The sequence below is a fragment of the Aythya ferina genome, assembly GCF_964211825.1.
Source record: "Aythya ferina genome assembly, chromosome: Z".
NCBI lineage: Eukaryota > Metazoa > Chordata > Aves > Anseriformes > Anatidae > Aythya > Aythya ferina.
In genome coordinates, this window is record NC_140299.1 from 57,430,113 (window position 1) to 57,448,504 (window position 18,392).

The following is an 18,392-nucleotide window of genomic DNA, read 5'->3' on the forward strand; positions in this document are numbered from 1 at the left end:
GTGCACTGTAGTAGTTAATGAGGATTTATAGATCAATACAATAAATGGCAGCAGCTTCTTTCTCGGCAAAGATTTATTTATGTCTTATCAGAACTTTTAGGTCAGTAATATCTGTCATGTTACAGTGGGTTAGGATTAAGTGTTGGTCACAGTACAGAAACCATGTACTGAAAGAAAAAAAAAGTTCATGTCAGTTAAAAGCTGAAATTATGCCAGTGCACTTTCTATGTAAAATAGATGGTAGTAAACCCTAAAGTTTTAGCACCCTGGTTTTCCTTTATGTATAAGCAAGCCTGTTTTTTTTTGTTTGTTTGTTTGTTTTTAATTCTTAAAAGTGAAAATATGTTTTCGTCATTGCAAATTACCAAAAATTGTTAGCAAAATTTATATTATGTTGTAACTGCTCTCAAATTCCTCCTCAGTTCCTGTGAAATACTGAGATTCATCTGCACAACCAAGCAAAACCTGCAAACTTCTTGCTGTTTCTGGACATTGGGCTTTCAAAACAAAAAGAAGCACTTACCTGGCTTTGCTACACAAGTATTTGGAGAGGTGCATGGAAGAGCTATATCAGACACAACTTGCAAGTTGCTCTAGATGTTTCTAAATACTAAACTGATCTTTTCTTCAGGTCCTTTCTGCTAGTGTTTCGATTAATTTGTTGCATGTGAAGCAACAGATTCTGCAAGTGATCCTTTGAGTGATTTCATTGAACAAAAAAACAAACAAACGAAAAAAAAAAAAAAAAAAAAAAAAAACATAAAAGACGTAGATGCAAATTTTTTGTTGGGACCTATGCCAAAAGTATCATTTTAACAACGCCATGGAACAATTTGTTCCTAGCAAATAGGCATAACAGTTAAGCAAACTTGGTAAACAATTATTAATTGCTGACTACAGTTAGTTTTCAAACTGACAAATATGAGAAACTAAAATCTTTTTAGTATTATTATTAGAATGTAAAAGAAAAAGAAAAGAAAACAAAACAAAACAAAAAAGTAAGAATGGGGTATGGCAACCCATGTTCCTAGCCATCACAAGCAATAGCAGGTTGAATCTGTTTTCTAAATACACGGGTGTTAAGAGCAGAACCCTGTCCCAGCCACTGCAGGTCCAGCCCACAGTGCTTTGATAACCACAACTGCCACAACATTTGTTATTGCTTTCTTGGCATGTCCTAAAGCTGCAGCTCAGGAGAGACTTGTTTGCTTAAAAAAAAGTCTTAATGCAAAAAGGACTGGATCCCACAATGTTGCCATTTCTTTTTAAGTTGTGTCTCTTAGGTCCCACCCTGCACCACTCACATTGAACTGCAAGGGTGGCTTTTTCCAGGCACTTCTCTGTAAGATCATGATCACAGCCACCAAAGTTCAATGGGTACTTAAAGAAGGCTGGATCTCAGGAAACTGCAAAGCTATACTGAATATTTGTCACCAGTGGCAGTTATGGTGTGAGCTACCTAGTGCTCCAGCAGACTATTTTGATACATATCTTACATGAAAGGTCAGGCATGCAGCATTCAAACAACGCTGGTTGCATTGCTCCCAGAAATACATCTATATCTCCATAATTATCTGGCTCCAGTTAACATTCTGATGTTTCCCACTCCATTACCTGCCTAAGGTTTTGCTGACTCCCTCTGCATGAAGAAGCAAAGAGCCAGTGACACAAAAATGGCAGGCAGATGCCTGTGCTATTTCCCCAGGAACATTTCTACCTATTCAATCATACTTTATTTCTCCCTGCCCCTCCACACACAGATGTCTTTTAACTAGTCCTTGAGCTAGTGGCTGCCAGTGCCCCCAAACCAATGTGCCAGCAGGAGGCAGCATGCTCCAGGTTGCGTTTAACCTGCTGGTGGCTTCCAGAACCTTCCTCCCATCGTTGTTTCCAAAGGATTTCCCTTCCCTACCTGCAATGAACTACAGCCCACTGACAAAATCAGAAATGTGTTGACTCAGCCAAATGCTAAGCCTGTGTATATGGCTACAGTTACATTTGAAGTAAGCGTTAAATTGTTAATTCTTTTTCAGTTGACATGCTAAAACTGTTGTGTAACTACAGAGCCAGTGCCAAAACACCGATGTGCAGCCTTTTATGAGAGCATAGTCTGGGAAGGAAATGCCTTCCTGGAGAAACAGTTTTGGTAGCTGCCCCACTTTCTCAGTGCCTCAGAGGCTGAGGCAGTGCCGGGTGCAGGGTGTGAAGGCCTCCAGGACAGGCGGCCACCCCACAACCATGCCAGGTACCTGGGCCCGCAGAGCATGGAAGTTAAACTAAATGGAAAAACTAAACTAAAATACCGCTGAAAGTTTGCCGAATCCTGTCCTGTTGCTACAGGAACAGTTCCTGCTCTTTTTCTAGGTCTTTAATCTGTGGAAATGATGGATGGCATCTGACAAGACAAACATTCAAAGTCAAGTTAATCCCTCTGATGGGGAACCCCGTGCATTATTAACCACCTATCACTGAAATTCTGCGCAAAATACAGAACTCATTTTTTTGTGGACTTTTTTTTTTTTTTTTTTTTTTTCTAGGAGGTTTTCACTGCTGTGCCTGCCAGCTTTGTGAAGTTATGATTATTTTTTTTTTAGTATGCCTGAGAAATGACATGGTGCTATTCATTTTGTACAGAAGGCAGCAGTGAGGCGTAGAGAGATTTAAGGCATAAATTGTCAAAAAATGTCAAATACTTTGAAGTACTGAGTTTGTGAAATCTGATTTGTTCCTTTTTAACCCACTTGCATATCACTTTATACATTCAAGGCACTGCTTCTTGCTGTCAGCTGCAGTTCTGGGTACTCCCTTCCTTCTGATCAAAGCTCAGCAATTCTTACCAAGCACCAGAAAAGGACCACATACATTACAACCTGTAAATTATGGAAAGTTTTATCCATGTGATTTGTGGGCCACTGCACTGGCAATCTGCAGCAGGGCAGCACTGCCTTGCAGACGGAGATTGTTGCACTTCCTATGACCTGCCCTGCTCACAGCACAGCAATTTCTGCTACTGAAGCTGCTGCAGGTCCCTTCCTCACCATCACGCTCTGCACAGCACCAGGGCAAGAAGCACTGCACAGACCACAGCCAGGAGCCCTGTGGTTTAGACACCCAGACCCTCAGAGCCTGCAGCAATACATGGGACAAATTCACAGGCAGCTCAAACAACTCACATACAGTGGTTTGCAAACTTACACAGCCCCATACTGTGTTTGCAAGTGTAAAAGCACAGGAGGAAAGGAGAAGTGGCAGGGGAATGCACCTGTCAGGATTAACAGTTCCTGCAGGCCTATATAGCAGGCCTAGCACCAGGCCCATAGGTCCTCCAGTATGCGTAGAAGAGGTAAAACCCATTATCTCCTGGAGACACTGCTATTTCCCCCTCATTTATTCAGCCTTCTAATTGAAGTGTCCTGTCTTACAGACTTCTAAGGTGTCATTTTCTTCCGTGGAATTCACAGGCAAGCAGCACGCTCTCAGGCCATGATGGACAGCTGCCGCTGTGCTGAGTTTCTGGCATTGGGGGTGCTTGCATGTTTTATTTTCAGGTACTCCAATAAGTTAATTGAAAGCATCCACTCAACTGCCATGAGAATAAAAATAAAATATTCCATTACTTATTTTGAAAATACCAAGGTTACTGTGCAAACAGATTTTGATGTTAGGTCATTACAGAAATGATACAGCTACTAAAGGTCATTGAGACAGACAGATGTTGTACCCAAATGCATAAAGGAAACTTATCTATATCTCAAAAGCAGTATTTCCAGAAGATTTAACTGCTTATTGTGAAAAACAAATCATGACTCATCCGTCCTCCAGCAGGGAACATTCAGTTCTAGGGAGATGGAGGGAAAAAACTTTAAAATGTCAAGTATTGTCTGAAGCTGGAATGGAAGAGCACTTCAGCAAAAAATGGGCAAATGCTACACAAAAGTTCAGGCAGTATTCAAATAAGAGAGATACGTATAAGAGAGATACGTTTTTATTTCATACTGAAACACTGTGAGTGCTTGCATAGAATACTTTTAGTGAAAGATTGTTGTTTTCTGGGATGTTTTAAATTTAATAAAACGGTGTGGTTGTTTTACCATACTGGGCAGCTAAACCCCACAACCACTCTCTCACTCCCCCCTCTTTTTAGATGAAAATCTTTTTTAGAAGTAAAGCAAAGAACAACTCACAGGTTGAGATATGGATAATTTAATTAAAGGGAAATAATAATAATGAAAAAAGATTATTATGAACTAAACAATTTAACTAAAGGGAAATAAAAAGGGAAAGGGGAAATAAAAAAAAAAAAAGTAGGAAAACAAACAAATAAAACAAATGAAGGCTATGTGGAAGTGCAGAGGAAAGAAATTACTCTCTACTTCCCACAAATGAGCGATGATTGACCACATCCTTGAAGCAGGGCCTCAACGCACGTAGCTGGTGTTTGGGAGGAGGACCAACATTTTCAACACGAGAGCCCACCCCTCCCCTCTTCTTCCTGTTTCCACCTTTTATTGCTGAGTGTGACACCACATGATATGGAATATCCCTTTGGTTGGTTTAGGTCAGCTGCCCTGGTGATGTTTCTCTTCTCACTTTTTGCCCACCCCCTAGGAGGGTTAGAGAGAGGCCCAATGCTGTGCCAGTGCTGCTCAGCAGTAGACACAATACTGGTGTGGATAACACTGCTGTTCCAACTACAAGTGCAGAGCACAGCACAGTATGGGCTGCTGCAGGGAAAGTTAACATCCCAGCCAGACCCAGTACAAACAGGAGGTGGTAATTAGTGGTAGTAGCAAACCCAAAGGAAAAACGCTCATATTTCTGCTCTGGAAGAAACAAGGGAATTGTCAGTTCCTTCATGCTGTGCTCCCTTCTATTTCTCTTCTCTGAGAAAGAGGCCATGAGGGGGCACAAACTCTATGTGAAAACAGAATTTCCATGAACGCTTTTACAGCAATAGTAGTCTTCCACTACTATCCCATCGTAAATCAGACCTGTGTGCCAGTGGAGAAGACGATTACAGATGGGCATTAGTAATTTTATACAGGTTGGTCAAAACATGAGCCAGAAGCTGGTGCTGACAACTCACTGTGGGCATAGGGACATACTGAGGAATGCTTCACTAGGCCAAGGTGTGAGGTTTCCCTCAGCTTACCAAGCACAGCATGCTGCTTGCTATGTCTCAGTTTTCCTGGTGGCATCTTTTTTCAGTTTCCAGTGATTGCTTTTTGAGTTGCTAGCTTGAAACTCCTGTATTTTATTTCAATAAACCTCCCATGTGCAGAGAAGGTCTCATTTGGGAGCATCCAAGAGGCACTAATGGCTGCCTGTTAACACAGTATATCGCAATTACTAGGAAACCTGAATGATCAGCATTACACAGTTTGTTAAATAGTTGCTGTTTTTCCTATCCACTACCAGTTTAGCATTTTATTTCTCTCCAATGTAGCTATAACAAGTACACAGCACTCGTTACCCTAGAGCTCCCCTGCACACCTACCACAGAAAAGGGCTCCACTGAACTGCGTCTGAATAAGGAACAGGGAAGGTAAAGCAAAAATATATATAATATATAATTATATATATATTTCACACACACACACAATGCATCTAACAATATAAAGCCATCCTAGCAGATGTTATTCTGGGTAGTGGAAGAAATAAAGGCAGATATGAAGGAGGAGGGATTGGTTTAAATAACCTGGGTCTCTGTTAAAGGATCTGGTAGCCACCGTTCTGGTTGCTCAGGAAGGTTCAGGACTTGAATTGCCGCTGCCCATGAAACTGGGCACAGCACCTGAACTGGCTGTTCTCTTTAAATTGCTGTTCTGGAGAAAAAAAAAAAATACCGTGTGACCACAGCGCTCACTACTGGTGGAAAAAATAAAATCCAAGTAAGGCCAATGCTCCAGTTACATCCCCTTTGCAAGCTTTTTTTTTTTTTTCTATTCAATGTTCAAATATTTCAATGTAATTTCACAGAATTCCCTAGCTTTTTTCTTAAAAAAAATAAAAAATAAAAAAATAAAAATAAACAAACAAACAACAACAACAAAAAAGACAACAGGCATATTTCCCCAACCGTACCTTGACTGCACTAGAGCAGAGATCCGAAGAGCAGCAGTCCCCAGGGGGCGGCACAGCCTGCAGGTAGCAGCAGTTAATAAATATGTTTTGCTGCTGTCCACACCCACCGCAAATACTGTGGGCTGCACACCATTCTGTACAGCCCACATCCCCAGTTGCCTCCCCGCAACTGCCTTCTCAGTCTCAGTGGGGAAAAAGTACTGAGAATTAAGCACTTTCAGAGGGGTTTTAAGATCAGATGCTGGAATACCACCATTGTGCTGCGCTGTTCTTTTACACAGCTCAGGCCCATGACACTGTGGGCATACTGCACAATGGGTGTGAATTTCTGCATAAGCTAGATATCTCATTAGCCTTGAGGACAAAGTCTTTTTACCTAAGATTAGCTGAAAACCTTTAATAAACAATACTTTCTTCTTCTAGATTTTGACAAGAGACAATAGCAATGCATCCAGCCATTTAAGCTAACTAAAAGCCACCTGTATTATGTCACATGACATCCAGCAGCAAAGATGACAGAATACAGCTATTCAGAGAGCAAGATAAGCAAGTCCTCCTCAGCAAGTGACATAAGTTGCTGCATTTCTAAATTCAGCTCTCTACTAGCATTCTTCCTCTTCCTGTCACTCCCCTATAAATAGAACCAGCTTGCCCTCCTCAGTTTTACACGTGAAAGAGTTCCTGTTCACGTAACTTTAGCAGTAGATATGTTTTCATCTTACCATGAAATAGAGTCTTCCTTGCAGGAAGCCTGTAATAACTTACTCAAGGAATTCAGAGAATAAGTAATGCTGGTCCTCACCTTTCCTAGAGAACTGTCAGCGGAAATCTCCAAACCCACGCTAGATCTGGGAAGAAGTCAGGGAAACCAGATGTTTGTGAGGAAAGCACAAATGAATGCTGACCACTGCTAAGATTCTGCCACATGTGAGGAACTGAAATTGCTCTCCTTAGCAGAGCTTTGATGAGCAGGGAGCAGCGAAAGCCGCACTGTTTCATATGCAAAATACTCGCTGTATTTGATTTTGATGGCTTTACTGTTTTGTGAGATCTTAGAGCGGTGAGTTAGACTACAAATTAAAACCTGTGAAAGTCCAAGCTTGCAGCTTCTCAGAAAGAATGAGAAACAGTTCTTCAACAAGAAAATGACAACATAATCTTCTTTATATTTGTACAGGGGAGAAAAAAAAGATTTTAAGTTGCTTAGTTCATATTTATCCCACAATACGTCTACATATTAGCAATGAGTCAGGTAAGGATTAATGAAAATGTCATTACTGTGAAAGGATGTGCTGTGTCCTGAGAGGGTGACAGTAGGGTTGGGCCATATTGCCATTTTACCAGCAAAAATTGGAATTCAAATGCACAATGAAAACTACTTACACTTTCACTAGGTTGGGACAGTATTTCTGGTACTCCAGTGATTACTTCTCAATGCCCACGTAAATTAACCACTTACACTTAAGAACACTTATAGTGTTCTTAAATTCAAACAGTAGTAGAACATGTGCTTTTACTAGGTTGTGCCTACATTTTGTTAACAGAGTGATTGCTTCTTAATGCCCATATAAATTAACCACTGAATACCTGCAGTATTCTTAAATTCATAGAGTAAAGTGGATTTGGCTGTGGAATTTAGAACTGTTCAGTCTGCCACAGGTGCTCCAAACTGCCACTGAACTATGACAGGAGACAGCTTGCTTAAGTGTCTTCTATCTTGGTCGGAAGTGTCCAGCAAGGTGAAGGCCATTGCTCTGGCTTTGCATTGTTTGGTTCAATGCAATGATCTTCTGTTGCCTCAGACTGATGTTTGCCATCTGTTGGATCTTGGTCTTTGCAGGCTGAAGGTGGCATTTGCGCCACAGACATGACACCTCTTGCATAGGTGTTTATTTCCCCTTCAGCAATAGGGTCTTGCTGGCTTGGAGTATATGATCTTTCAGATACACCAATGTAGTCATGGTCAACAACTACTGCACCTTGTAAGAAGTAGTGGTTGTCTGCAAAATAAAAGTACCCATTAAAGTAGATGGTCCTAGTTTACTGAAAGCCATACTTAAAATGATAGTGAGTTGCCAACTTACTTTTCAAAACTATTTTTGTAAGATGACAAGAAAGTTTGAGTGGCAGGAATCTGATTACATGGTGCTAATTTCACTAAGCACCAAATATTTGGTTGCATCTCATATATCCATAAAATAATGCTTGCAGTACTTCATGTTAAGAAGGTTGCCTTTTTTTTTTCTTCTTTTTTTGCTACGTCAGTGGACTAGCTTGAGGCCTGTCATAGTCAGCTACTGAACTAATAATACCAAACAAGAACAGGCATGCAGATTCTTCCATGTTGTACACCAACTCACAAAGTAATGTGTCATCTCCTAACTATTGCTGGGAAATCACAATTCAAAACAATAGACTTTAAGAAATAAAGAAATAAAACAGTTTTATAGAATGTAAAGGCCATAATGTTGATTGCTTCTGTATGGTACTATTGAACTTCTCTTCTATCTAGCATATGCTTGCTATGTTTGATTTTTCCAAGTGAGTTCAAATAAAATAAAAATAGTCTGACCAGCCAAATTAAATGTGTAACTGTCCTCATGGGGTTTATACTTTTGTTTTGGAAGATGACTTAGGGCCAACTTTCTTACTCACATGAGGACCCTTACATCAAATCAAGTATTTTAGGGGCTACAAATTCCTTCGCAAGTTATGTTTCTTGACAGATGTGTCCTCAATCTGAAGTGCAAAGTATTTGCACTTCTGAATTGTCTGAGCACTGGAGCCACTGGGATTCTATTGAGATTAATATTTAAAATAAACAACACTCAAACAAGAAAAAGTATTGCTTCAGACACACAGATGTACTTACGTACATCTGCATGGTGTCCTGCAACCTCTACTAGGCTATACAAACATCTGGGTAGCAAGCAACAACCCAGGTCCACACAGACTTTTAATCTGTAATGCCTATACCAAGAGCATATATCAATGCACTGACTCAAGAGTAATCTTTAGGTCAAGATTGTTACAAAAGGTTTGAAAAATACCTTGCTTCTATTTGCCCTTTCTTACCTGCAGAAGATTTTCAAATCATGTAAAAAAAATAAGCACTCCATTTCCAGGACTTGTCTTTCCTGCTTAAAGAGTCTAAATCCATGCTTCTAGTGTTATACAGAGAAGATACGCTGCTCCAAAATCTGAAGTGTAAGCAAAATACTTAATAACACCTACAGACCACAGATACCTCACCTAAGATGCACTTTTTCCACATTCCAAAGTCATTGCAGCAGCTGGAGAGGACCTGCCTGCAGGACACGTATGTGACTTCCTCCATACAGCTCAGTAATTCAGCAAAGAGCTGGAAGATGCAGAATGAGACGCAGAGCAGTGTCCAGGAGAAGCAATGTGACACTGCTGTTCTTGTTTACTCAAACTGCAATGGAGGCTGACAAGTGGCCTCAATACCAGCTTCCTATGTGAAATTACAGAATTAGTTTCAGCTTTGCAAGCTCCTCAGTTTTAGGAGGTGATGGAAGAGGTGGCTGTCTCAATGCAGTTTATGCATTTTGAAGAATCAGGACTTAACCACACATGCCAAGAGGGTAGGAATTTCATTTCAAGAACCCTGAACAAAGCAGTTCTGAGACAAAAGTCTTCCGAACACTGAGTACTTGTTTTATTCCAAATGCCTGAAGTGACCCAAAGATAGCATCAGCAGAAAAGAAACAGCTGCTGTTGTTTGATTAAAGCAGCACCATTGCAAAAGAGTACACTGAATGTGTAAGAGTAACATTGTCAGTTGATTTCCCAAGTGTTTGGGAATTTCCGCAAATTCTACTTTTGAGCATGACATTTTATTGCTCTGGGACAAGAAATCTGTTCACCTCTTCAGTACTGAAACTTAAAACTAACTCTTCAAAAATCAGCTCTCTGAGGTAGTCTTTGTTTTTTAAGGTTTTAGCAAATAGGCTGTTTTGGTTGCTCAAAAATAAACCCTAAACAGGTACCATATATACTAGTCAGATAAGGCAAAAGAAATTACATTCCCATTGCATGAGGAAAATTAATGTGAATCCTGTCTATATCAAAACAGGAACATAGGAGTTAAAAAATGCTTTTTGAATATAGTTCAGCTGAATTATACTTCTCACATGTTTGGGCCAGCCAGCATTAACAGGGCCAAACCACATATTAAAAGCAACTGTAATGGAAACTATTTTTACACAGGCTTTAAACATGATTCATTAGCTCTGTTCCATGCTCTGCATAGGTTTAAAGCCACTCACACTCACTGCTCTCATTACTGAAAATTGATTACAGTAATTACTACCCAGTGGTTTAATTCACACTAGTGAGTGAATGATACTTGCTCACTACCTCACCTAACACCAAGACATGACAGGAAAACTTAACAAAAATACATACAAACATATATACACGCACATAAAATACACATGTAAATACCTTTTTCATTGGACCCTCTTATGTATGGCTTGAGGTGAGACATCTTGATGGGTCTTTTCAACCTGGATCCTGTAGCATCTCTTAAAATTGCACAGCCATTATCTGTGATATAATCTATAATACATGGACCAACCCATTCTGACTGGAAACGACCATCTTTCCACCAGTTTTTTCTTTGTCTGAGAACTTCATGACCAACTTTAAGTTGAAGGGTATTTAATTGCTTTGTCTTCTTTTTGACAGTGATTTTGTTTCTGGTTTTCTGTTCATCTGAAGAGGTTTTCTCCACCTGCAAAAGATATAGATATGAAGTACATTTCCTTTTTCCAGAAGTAATCATGTATTTTCATAACATTGGTTAATAATGCAATATCAAAAATATTAGATGTCTTTAGATGTGTGTAATTCATAATGTGTAAAGCTGGAGAGTTCTGTAGAAGGGGATTTTATCTTCATGTTCTAAGTCAATAGTCCATAGGCAATGTTTTTCAGCTTCCATGCATACTTAGCCCTCAAAGTCAAACATGAATCTCCTGGAAAAAGGTCTCCTCTCAAGTTTACTCCTTCCATATGCATACAAGCATATGTATGCTGGAATCTAGAGATCCCAGGCCAAAGAGAAGAAAAAAATATGTATTGCTAAAGGTTATACTTTGAACCTCAAGTCTTTCCATCTTTTCTCTCTTCTGTCCCCATCCTAGGAAAATTTGAAATTATACCATTTACCTGACAGTCTGAGGTTTTCTCTTCTTCCAGTGCTTGACTGGCTCTTTTGGTTGCTTCAAATATTTTGGCAAACATATTGTCTTCTTCCATACATACATTCATTGGTTCAACAACATATGGGTTACGATTAAACATTTGGAAATAGGGAGTGGTTTGATCTGGCTCCTGTTTAAGTGGGGAGCAAAAAGCAAGCAAATTTAACATACCATTTTGCAGGCATTTTGGAGGACTTCAGTCAAAAAAGGAAGAACTTTGACTTACCAAATTAGTCAAATTGAATGCATAGGCAATAGCAGACAAATGTTCATCCCAATCATTTGGATGGTCTGTGCAGTATTTGTTAAGGAAAGCTTTGATTGTCTTGCACGTTCTTTCATTTACTTCATCAGTCTGAGGATAAGACAATACTATTTGTTTCATTCCAAACAGCGCAAATAGTTCTTTGTTTATCTTAAAAAGAAAAAGAAGACAATTATTGAAAGTTTCTACCTACTTTGTTGGTAAGATGATGGCCAAGCAAAACTCTTCTATACATATTCCCACGTAACAGTCCAGACTTAGGAATGAGAGCTAAAGGAATCAGTATAGCTCTGGAGCCAGTAATAGATGGTTTCTAAAAGCACTTCTGCCACTAACACAATTTGTCATTTTTTCCATATCATAGCCTCATGATTTCATGATCTCTGAAGGGATCAAAGAGTGAGTAATTCTTCTTTATCACTGTATCTAAGGATATTTTTGACATTGGCCTATCTGCTATACTGAGCAATATGAAATACTTGACAGACGAAATACAGCAACATGTTGGTATGTGAAAGCTTGAGCCACTCCAATTAAGTGGCAAGATACACATTATGCATTTTTTGCTCTTTACCAAAAGAAAACAACCCTGGGAAATGCTGCATTACAATTACAATTATTACAATTAATATTTTGCAATTACAATTGCAAATAATCAGTTTGTCAATTTCTGAACCTACTTTTTTTGATTAAAGAAAATAAACATTCGGGTATCGGATTTATGTATTTTTTTTCCCCACAAGAATGGCCTAAAATTATTATGGGGAAAAAAAAAAAAAAAGTATTTTTCTCAAAAACAAACAAACAAAACCTATGTAAAGACATACCTGATGAGCAAGCTCCTTCCCTTGATCAATAGGCATTTTTTGAGGTGGTCCATATAAGAAAAATACATTGATGATTGCCTTAGCAATTTCAGCTGCTGAAGTGTCACACAGAGGCAAAATAACAGCCCATTTTGTGAACAAATCTATCATGATTATGATATACTTGTGGCTTCTGTTGGTAACATTAAAAGGTCCCATTAGGGCTACAGTGACTGCTGTCCAGGGGTCCTCTGCTTTGATAGGGTGTGGTTTGGGCGTGGTGGTGGTTGTATTCTTTGCCACTTGGCAATGCTGGCATGCATATACCTAGTGCAGAAACCAGGGGAGATGCTATCAATAAAAAGTGATATAGAAGGTTTACAACAACAAAATATCATAAATCTCCATTATTCCTCTCTAGGTCAGGTCAGACCCAGGCAATGTCAGATGAACTCGTTTTTATCTTTTCCTATGATTTTTTGTCATTAGGTTTTTCAGCCCCAGGATAAAAACAAAACAAAATCAAATAGTGAAGGCCAGGGAAAGGAAATGCACAGCAGTTCAGGATGAACTGTGCTCATCCTGAGAGCACTGCGCTCTTTCAGGTCCATAGTATAAACTTTAAAACGATAATCTGTAAATGCTAAAGGAAGTATGGAACATCTGGATTGAAAGGAAAAAAATCCCAATCATTTCCCTTTTGGTTCTTTTGAGTATGCTGTGGCTGTCAAACATTGGCAGTAAGCACCATCAGCCATACAGAACACGGGTCAGCTTTAGCTACAGGACAGAACCAGACTTTTCTAAGTCTGAAGCGAAAGCAAAGACTCATTTTCAGTTCATGTTACAGTTGCACATGGACTCTAAATACTTAGGTGATACAGCAAGCTGATAGCAGCAATAATTTTGCCACAAGGAACATTTTTACATAGGGTTTGCTCATGGATCATGTTCTGCCTAGGGATTATGTGAACATATATTTGGGTGAAGGAGGAGAAGGAACAGTCCTAAGCATCAATTTGCTTACCTGCTTCCCAAACACACCTAGTTTGAAGGCAGAAGCCAATTTTCATCCGCCAGCAGCCACTCTGGCCAGCTGTACACCGCATCTTAATGCAGATAGGCAATACAGCTTGCCAAAGAAATCCCTCCAAAAGACCCCATGTGACCCGCATACTGAAATGCAGTATGGCTCCCTACCATTGGCTAACATATTGCAAACTACAAGGTCAATAATAAAAGAAAAAAGAAAAAGAAAGCACTGTGCTTCGGCATACAGTCAATTTACAGTTTGATTGTTAGCTTATGTTTCCTCATCATGAAGCAGTATGGGTGATTACTGTATCAAAGTCGTATGATTACAAAATGCTTGCAACACAGACTACATTAAAAAAATATTCTGTAGCTATGAAACCATACCCACTGTTTGACATCATTTGTTATAGAGGTCCAGTAGTAATTAGATTCCACTAAAGTCAGTGTCCTTGATATACCGTGATGTGTGCCTGCAGCATTTTCATGGCATTTCGCAAGCACTTTTTTCTTCTCTTCATCTGAAACAATTACCAGGCGCATTTGTTTTCTGTCTTTTCCAACATAGAACAATTTATTTTCTGGAAGAAAAATACCAGGAAGTACATGAGTGCTTTGCCTTCTTCAGTTGTTTAGTTTAGTAAACTACTGGGCATGACCCAGTATAGAATTTAATAAGCCATCTTCATTTTACCTTTGTGTGAAAGTAGGTTTTGTTTTGTTTTTGGTGTTTTGTTTGTTTTTGTCTGTGTGTTTGTTTGAATTTTCTTTTTAACTATTTTCTCCCAAGAGCCAAGCATTCACCAGTATTTATTAACCTGGACATGAGGTGTTACAAGGTCAAGTCAGACTGCAAACTATGGTCTCATGGGAAGTCCATCAGAAACTAAACCTAGTGCTGGGAGTGAGAAGGGAATGCAGGATGTGTTATGAGGCATATTGCCTCCCTGCCAAGTAACTGTATGTTGTGATCCGCAGCTTTAACTCCTTCCTGCTTTTTTTCTCTGCAAAGGCTGGGCAGGTTTGATGGGATTGAGAGCACAAAGCAAACCACCAAGGCTCAATACCTGCAGATTTCTTCCTGAGGATACAACAAAGCTAGGGTGGGTGTGGAGGCTCCAAGGTGACAGACAGCAAACCCATGCTTGCATTGCTGCCCACATCCAGGGTGCTCCAGCCCAGGGTCAAATGTTCCCTGTCAATAGCTGCAGACCAGGGCTTGTCCTCCTGCAGTTCTATGAATCGTGGGTTGCAATGGATACAAATCTAGTATCTAAAACAAGGCTTGGCTTTCAGACAGATACATAAAACCTTTCCAGTAAGGACTCAAGCAGGTAGTGTTTCTGCAAACATTCTGTTATATATTAACGTGGGATAGGCAGCCTGTGTGTTTCATGAAGGATGTATATTAACATCATAGCATTCTGCAGAGCAAGATAGCACTTTCAATTCTTGTATCAGTACATCTTCACCTAAAAAATTAAAATTTCCAATTAGTTTGAAATAATATGTTTACCTTTGAAAACAAATTTTTTGGCTGCTCTCCTGATTCCACTTCTTTCACTTGATAACGTGGTGGGATGATATTCCCCCGTTCTTTTGTAGTATTCAATCTGCTTCAGGTGGAGGCCACCATTTTTTCCACTGCGTACCATTGCTAACCTGCACAAAATGCACAATACTTGTCAGATTGAGCAACTGCCAGAGCAGCATATCTTCAAGTTTCTCCTTGTTTAGGCTCGTTTAATTTACTGGATTACTGTAGTTAGACAGAGGTATCCTGATAATGCAGCATGTTGACTGATCCAATTGAGCTCTCTCTCCAGAAAGCTTAGGGCAGCTGTATTTTAATCCTATGAATTGCTTCATATCTTTCAAGCTTTGTGCCCCTGAGAGCCTATCACACCATGCACTGCACTGCTTTTGATAACCCATGCTGTCATCAACATGAGAGATAAGGATAAGGAACACTATTGAGCACACTACTTTGTTGTATACAAGGTTAGTTTTGTCAATGTATATTTTAAAACTTCTGAATGATGGAGTCTTCCACTGTATTCATTGCAGAGTGGGGAGAAAAATGAAACCAGAAAGAAATAACTTTTCTTAAACATTTGGATAGTTTCCCCATACAGTTGTGCTGGGGATTAAATGTGTCCAAATAGACACCCTGATGAGAAAACAGACAAATAGGAGAAACCAACTCCCCAGACAGAGACTGACAAATTTATTTTCATCATTAATTCGTCTGACATCTGGATTCTGAAGTCCCAAATGTGATTCTGCACATAAGTAGGCAGTTAATTCCCTGACATGGGCTGACTGTTCTGATCATATTAATAAACTAAAATATCATTAGGAAAATGCGTCATTGGCACAGGAAAAGTTTAGGTCTACCATGAGTAGCCTCAAAATAATTATCAATTAATGATAGGCAGACATATTCATGCAGACACTGTGTGATTTCAGGGTTGTTTTTTGTTGTTGTTGTTTTTTAAGGTCTGCTCCTGCATTAATAAACTAGTAGATGAAGCAGCTCTTTGATCCTGCTCTAATTGCCTCCTACAAGAGCACGATCAGACTCGGAGTCTGCCATGTCATAATTTTTTAATGAATGCTGGTTATCCAGAGCATTCGCCAAATTTCTTATCTTTGCAGTGTCCCAAGACTACACAGCATGGCAATGCATAGCCTGCTAAAAGCAATAATCAGGCTGTCTGCCCTATCTGCTAAGTGGCACATGACTGTAGGGATAATGACAATATCCAGTCACTCCAGCATCCATGCAATTTCATCATGCAGTGATGCTATTTGAAAGATTAATGTGTAAGTCGGGATATTTATTTTCCAATTTTGAGATTCTCACCTGCCTTTACTACACCGGGAATTGGAAAGAGGTAAAGAGCTCTACTGTGATTATGTCTGCTTTTAGTCACACTGTTTCTCCCAGAAAGTAAAATACTGTATGTTATTTATAGAATATCATATTCCTCGTATATAGCTGGGCTGTGTTATCAACGCCAAATGAATGCCAGGAACTTCACATTCAAGTAATGACAAGACCTTTGCCCCACTGAATACTTTGTTTTACATAACCAAGACCTGGCTTTCGAAAACAGCCAAGTCTCTTGTCATTCAACATTACAATTTTAAAGCAAAATTCTCCTAATTGAGAGAACTCGTACAGATAAAATGCTTAGCAGTACAACCCTCTCTACCAGGAAAGAGGGTGTTTCAGAATAGGAAGGAGTGAAGCCAGAACATGGCACTGTTTCTAGCAATCTTGGCTGGCAGAGCAGTTTCTTGGAAACTTAGAGCTGATAGTACAAGCCAAAACACTTGACAGAGTTGGTAAATTGGATAAGAGCAGGAAGGAAGGTGAGGCTACCATGATAAAAGTATTATTTTTGTTGTTTTAAAGCAGTTGATTAACTAGTATATCTGATAAGAAAAGATTATTTTAACTGTTCTTTACCAGCACTCTATCTACAAGGGATACACACTTAAGCTTCGCTCAGGGCTTCTCCTGAATGTGAATCAGCAGTTACCCAAGCACATCTGGAAGTCAAAAGTAGCTAGGTATAATTCCTCACTGAAACATTGGGATAATGGACCATTTTGGTTTGACAGATTTTCACACATGGCAAGAAAACACATTCCAGAACAGCCTGTATTCTTCCTGTAGTTTTTGCTTATTGTGCATGTCTTGTTTGAGACAGTGAATGTTTCCTGTGCAGCACATGGCTGTGGGCTCTAAAAAAATTAACAATGTTGCACATCCAGAAGATACACCTGAGCAGGACCTCTTTTCAGCTGAGGAGAAACTGTCTTCATTCCTGCTGTGCCAGTTTCTGCTATAAAAACTGGGTGGAGTGCACATAAACCAGGGAAGAAAGAACACATCATGTAGCATCCACATGCATTTAGTGTACCGAGCAGGAACCTAAAGCAACTGATTTAAGTACTGGAGCAGATTGCTGGATCACTGCCCAGAAGGGAGACATTAAGAGTGCTTCCTGCCTGTATATTTGGTTTCCTGTGTCCCTGCTCATTTTTCCCCCCTGTGCTAAGGTCTTTATAGTTTGTTTTGCTCTATCCTAGGAAAAAAAGTAAATCTGAAGACAACAAGTTACATGATCTTCCAGTTTTATTTTAGAAAAAATCATTGCTACAGGTAATTCACGTGCTACCTCTGCCATTACTTGTATATGGGACTCTATAAAAATGGCATAATTATACAGGTGCTAATCAGTTCTCAACACCTTTTAAGGAGGAGGAGAAGAAAGCACAAGGTGGAAGTTCCCTATAACTCTTTGTTTCAGCATCTTAGCCAAAGCAGTTGTGGCTCCCAACACTCGGCTAATTCGCTTTTTAACGCCCACTTTCCCCCATGAACACCACAGTAACTGCGAGGCGGTTTCCAGCCCCGCAGCCAGCACCCCCGGCCGCACCTTTCGGCACCAGGGCGCCACGGGGGGCTGCCAAGATGGCGCCGCCTGCCCGCGGCCATGGCAGCCCACCGGGCGGGAAGAGACCCCCGCCACCCCCCTCCCGCCACGCCCTCCAGACTACAACCCCCATCATGCACCGCGCCGCCCTCAGCCACCGCGCCGCCCACGCCGGGTGCGGGCACCTCAGCGCGGCAAGACCCGCGCATGCGCAGAGCGGCGCCGATGCGATCTTTTTTTCCTTCCCCCCTCCCACCTCTCCCCGCCCTGCGCGCCGCGCCCCCGGGCCCCCAACCGGCCGTGGGGCGCCGCCGCCGCCGCCGTGCACTCACCGGCTGCAGCCGAGGTACCGCGGCCGCTCCCCTCCGCCCTGCTCCCCGCGGCGGCTGCTGCCCCTCAGGCGGGACTTATGTGGCGCTCCCGGAAGCGCAGCGGCGGCGGCGGCGGCGGCGGCGGCGGCGGCGGCGGCCAGTATGGGGCGGGGAGGGGCGGGGGCGGGGCCCAAGCCGCGGGGGGCGGGGCGCGGGAA

At 40.8% G+C, this 18,392-nt stretch overlaps 2 protein-coding genes across 6 annotated transcripts in view; one reads left to right on the top strand and one right to left on the bottom strand.

Moving 5' to 3' along the window:
• Window positions 1-7,230: 7,230 nt before the first annotated feature.
• Window positions 7,231-18,332, bottom strand: GIN1 (gypsy retrotransposon integrase 1). 5 transcript variants are annotated; one of them, XM_084503298.1, is made up of 9 exons: window positions 18,196-18,224; window positions 16,919-16,973; window positions 14,932-15,077; window positions 13,803-13,996; window positions 12,405-12,710; window positions 11,539-11,727; window positions 11,278-11,442; window positions 10,552-10,840; window positions 7,231-8,084 (listed from the first exon to the last, which is right to left on the bottom strand). In XM_084503298.1, exons 3-9 carry the CDS (start codon window positions 15,068-15,070, stop codon window positions 7,786-7,788), a joined length of 1,581 nt encoding a protein of 526 aa, XP_084359424.1. In that variant the 5' UTR covers window positions 15,071-15,077; window positions 16,919-16,973; window positions 18,196-18,224; the 3' UTR covers window positions 7,231-7,785. The 5 variants fall into 5 exon arrangements, with proteins under 5 accessions (XP_084359424.1, XP_084359423.1, XP_084359425.1 ...); XM_084503297.1 differs by lacking the exon at window positions 16,919-16,973 and having other exon boundaries at window positions 18,196-18,332; XM_084503299.1 differs by lacking the exon at window positions 16,919-16,973 and having other exon boundaries at window positions 11,539-11,667; window positions 18,196-18,308.
• The window catches only part of PPIP5K2 (diphosphoinositol pentakisphosphate kinase 2), a 51,418-nt gene continuing 51,215 nt past the window's right edge, over window positions 18,190-18,392 (top strand). Inside the window, exon 1 of the mRNA XM_084503284.1 lies at window positions 18,190-18,209. The gene's annotated coding sequence lies outside the window, so the exon portion shown is untranslated. The remainder of the gene's footprint in view (window positions 18,210-18,392) is intronic.

Excerpts from the sequence above, each read along its gene's own strand:
- GIN1 (XM_084503297.1), bottom strand. The coding sequence starts at position 15,070 with ATGGTACGCAGTGGAAAAAATGGTGGCCTCCACCTGAAGCAGATTGAA. Across the intron at positions 13,997-14,931 it reads CAAAAAATTTGTTTTCAAAG|AAAATAAATTGTTCTATGTT; the intron begins GTAAACATATTA and ends TTTTTCTTCCAG. Across the intron at positions 11,443-11,538 it reads CATTCAATTTGACTAATTTG|GAGCCAGATCAAACCACTCC; the intron begins GTAAGTCAAAGT and ends CCACTTAAACAG.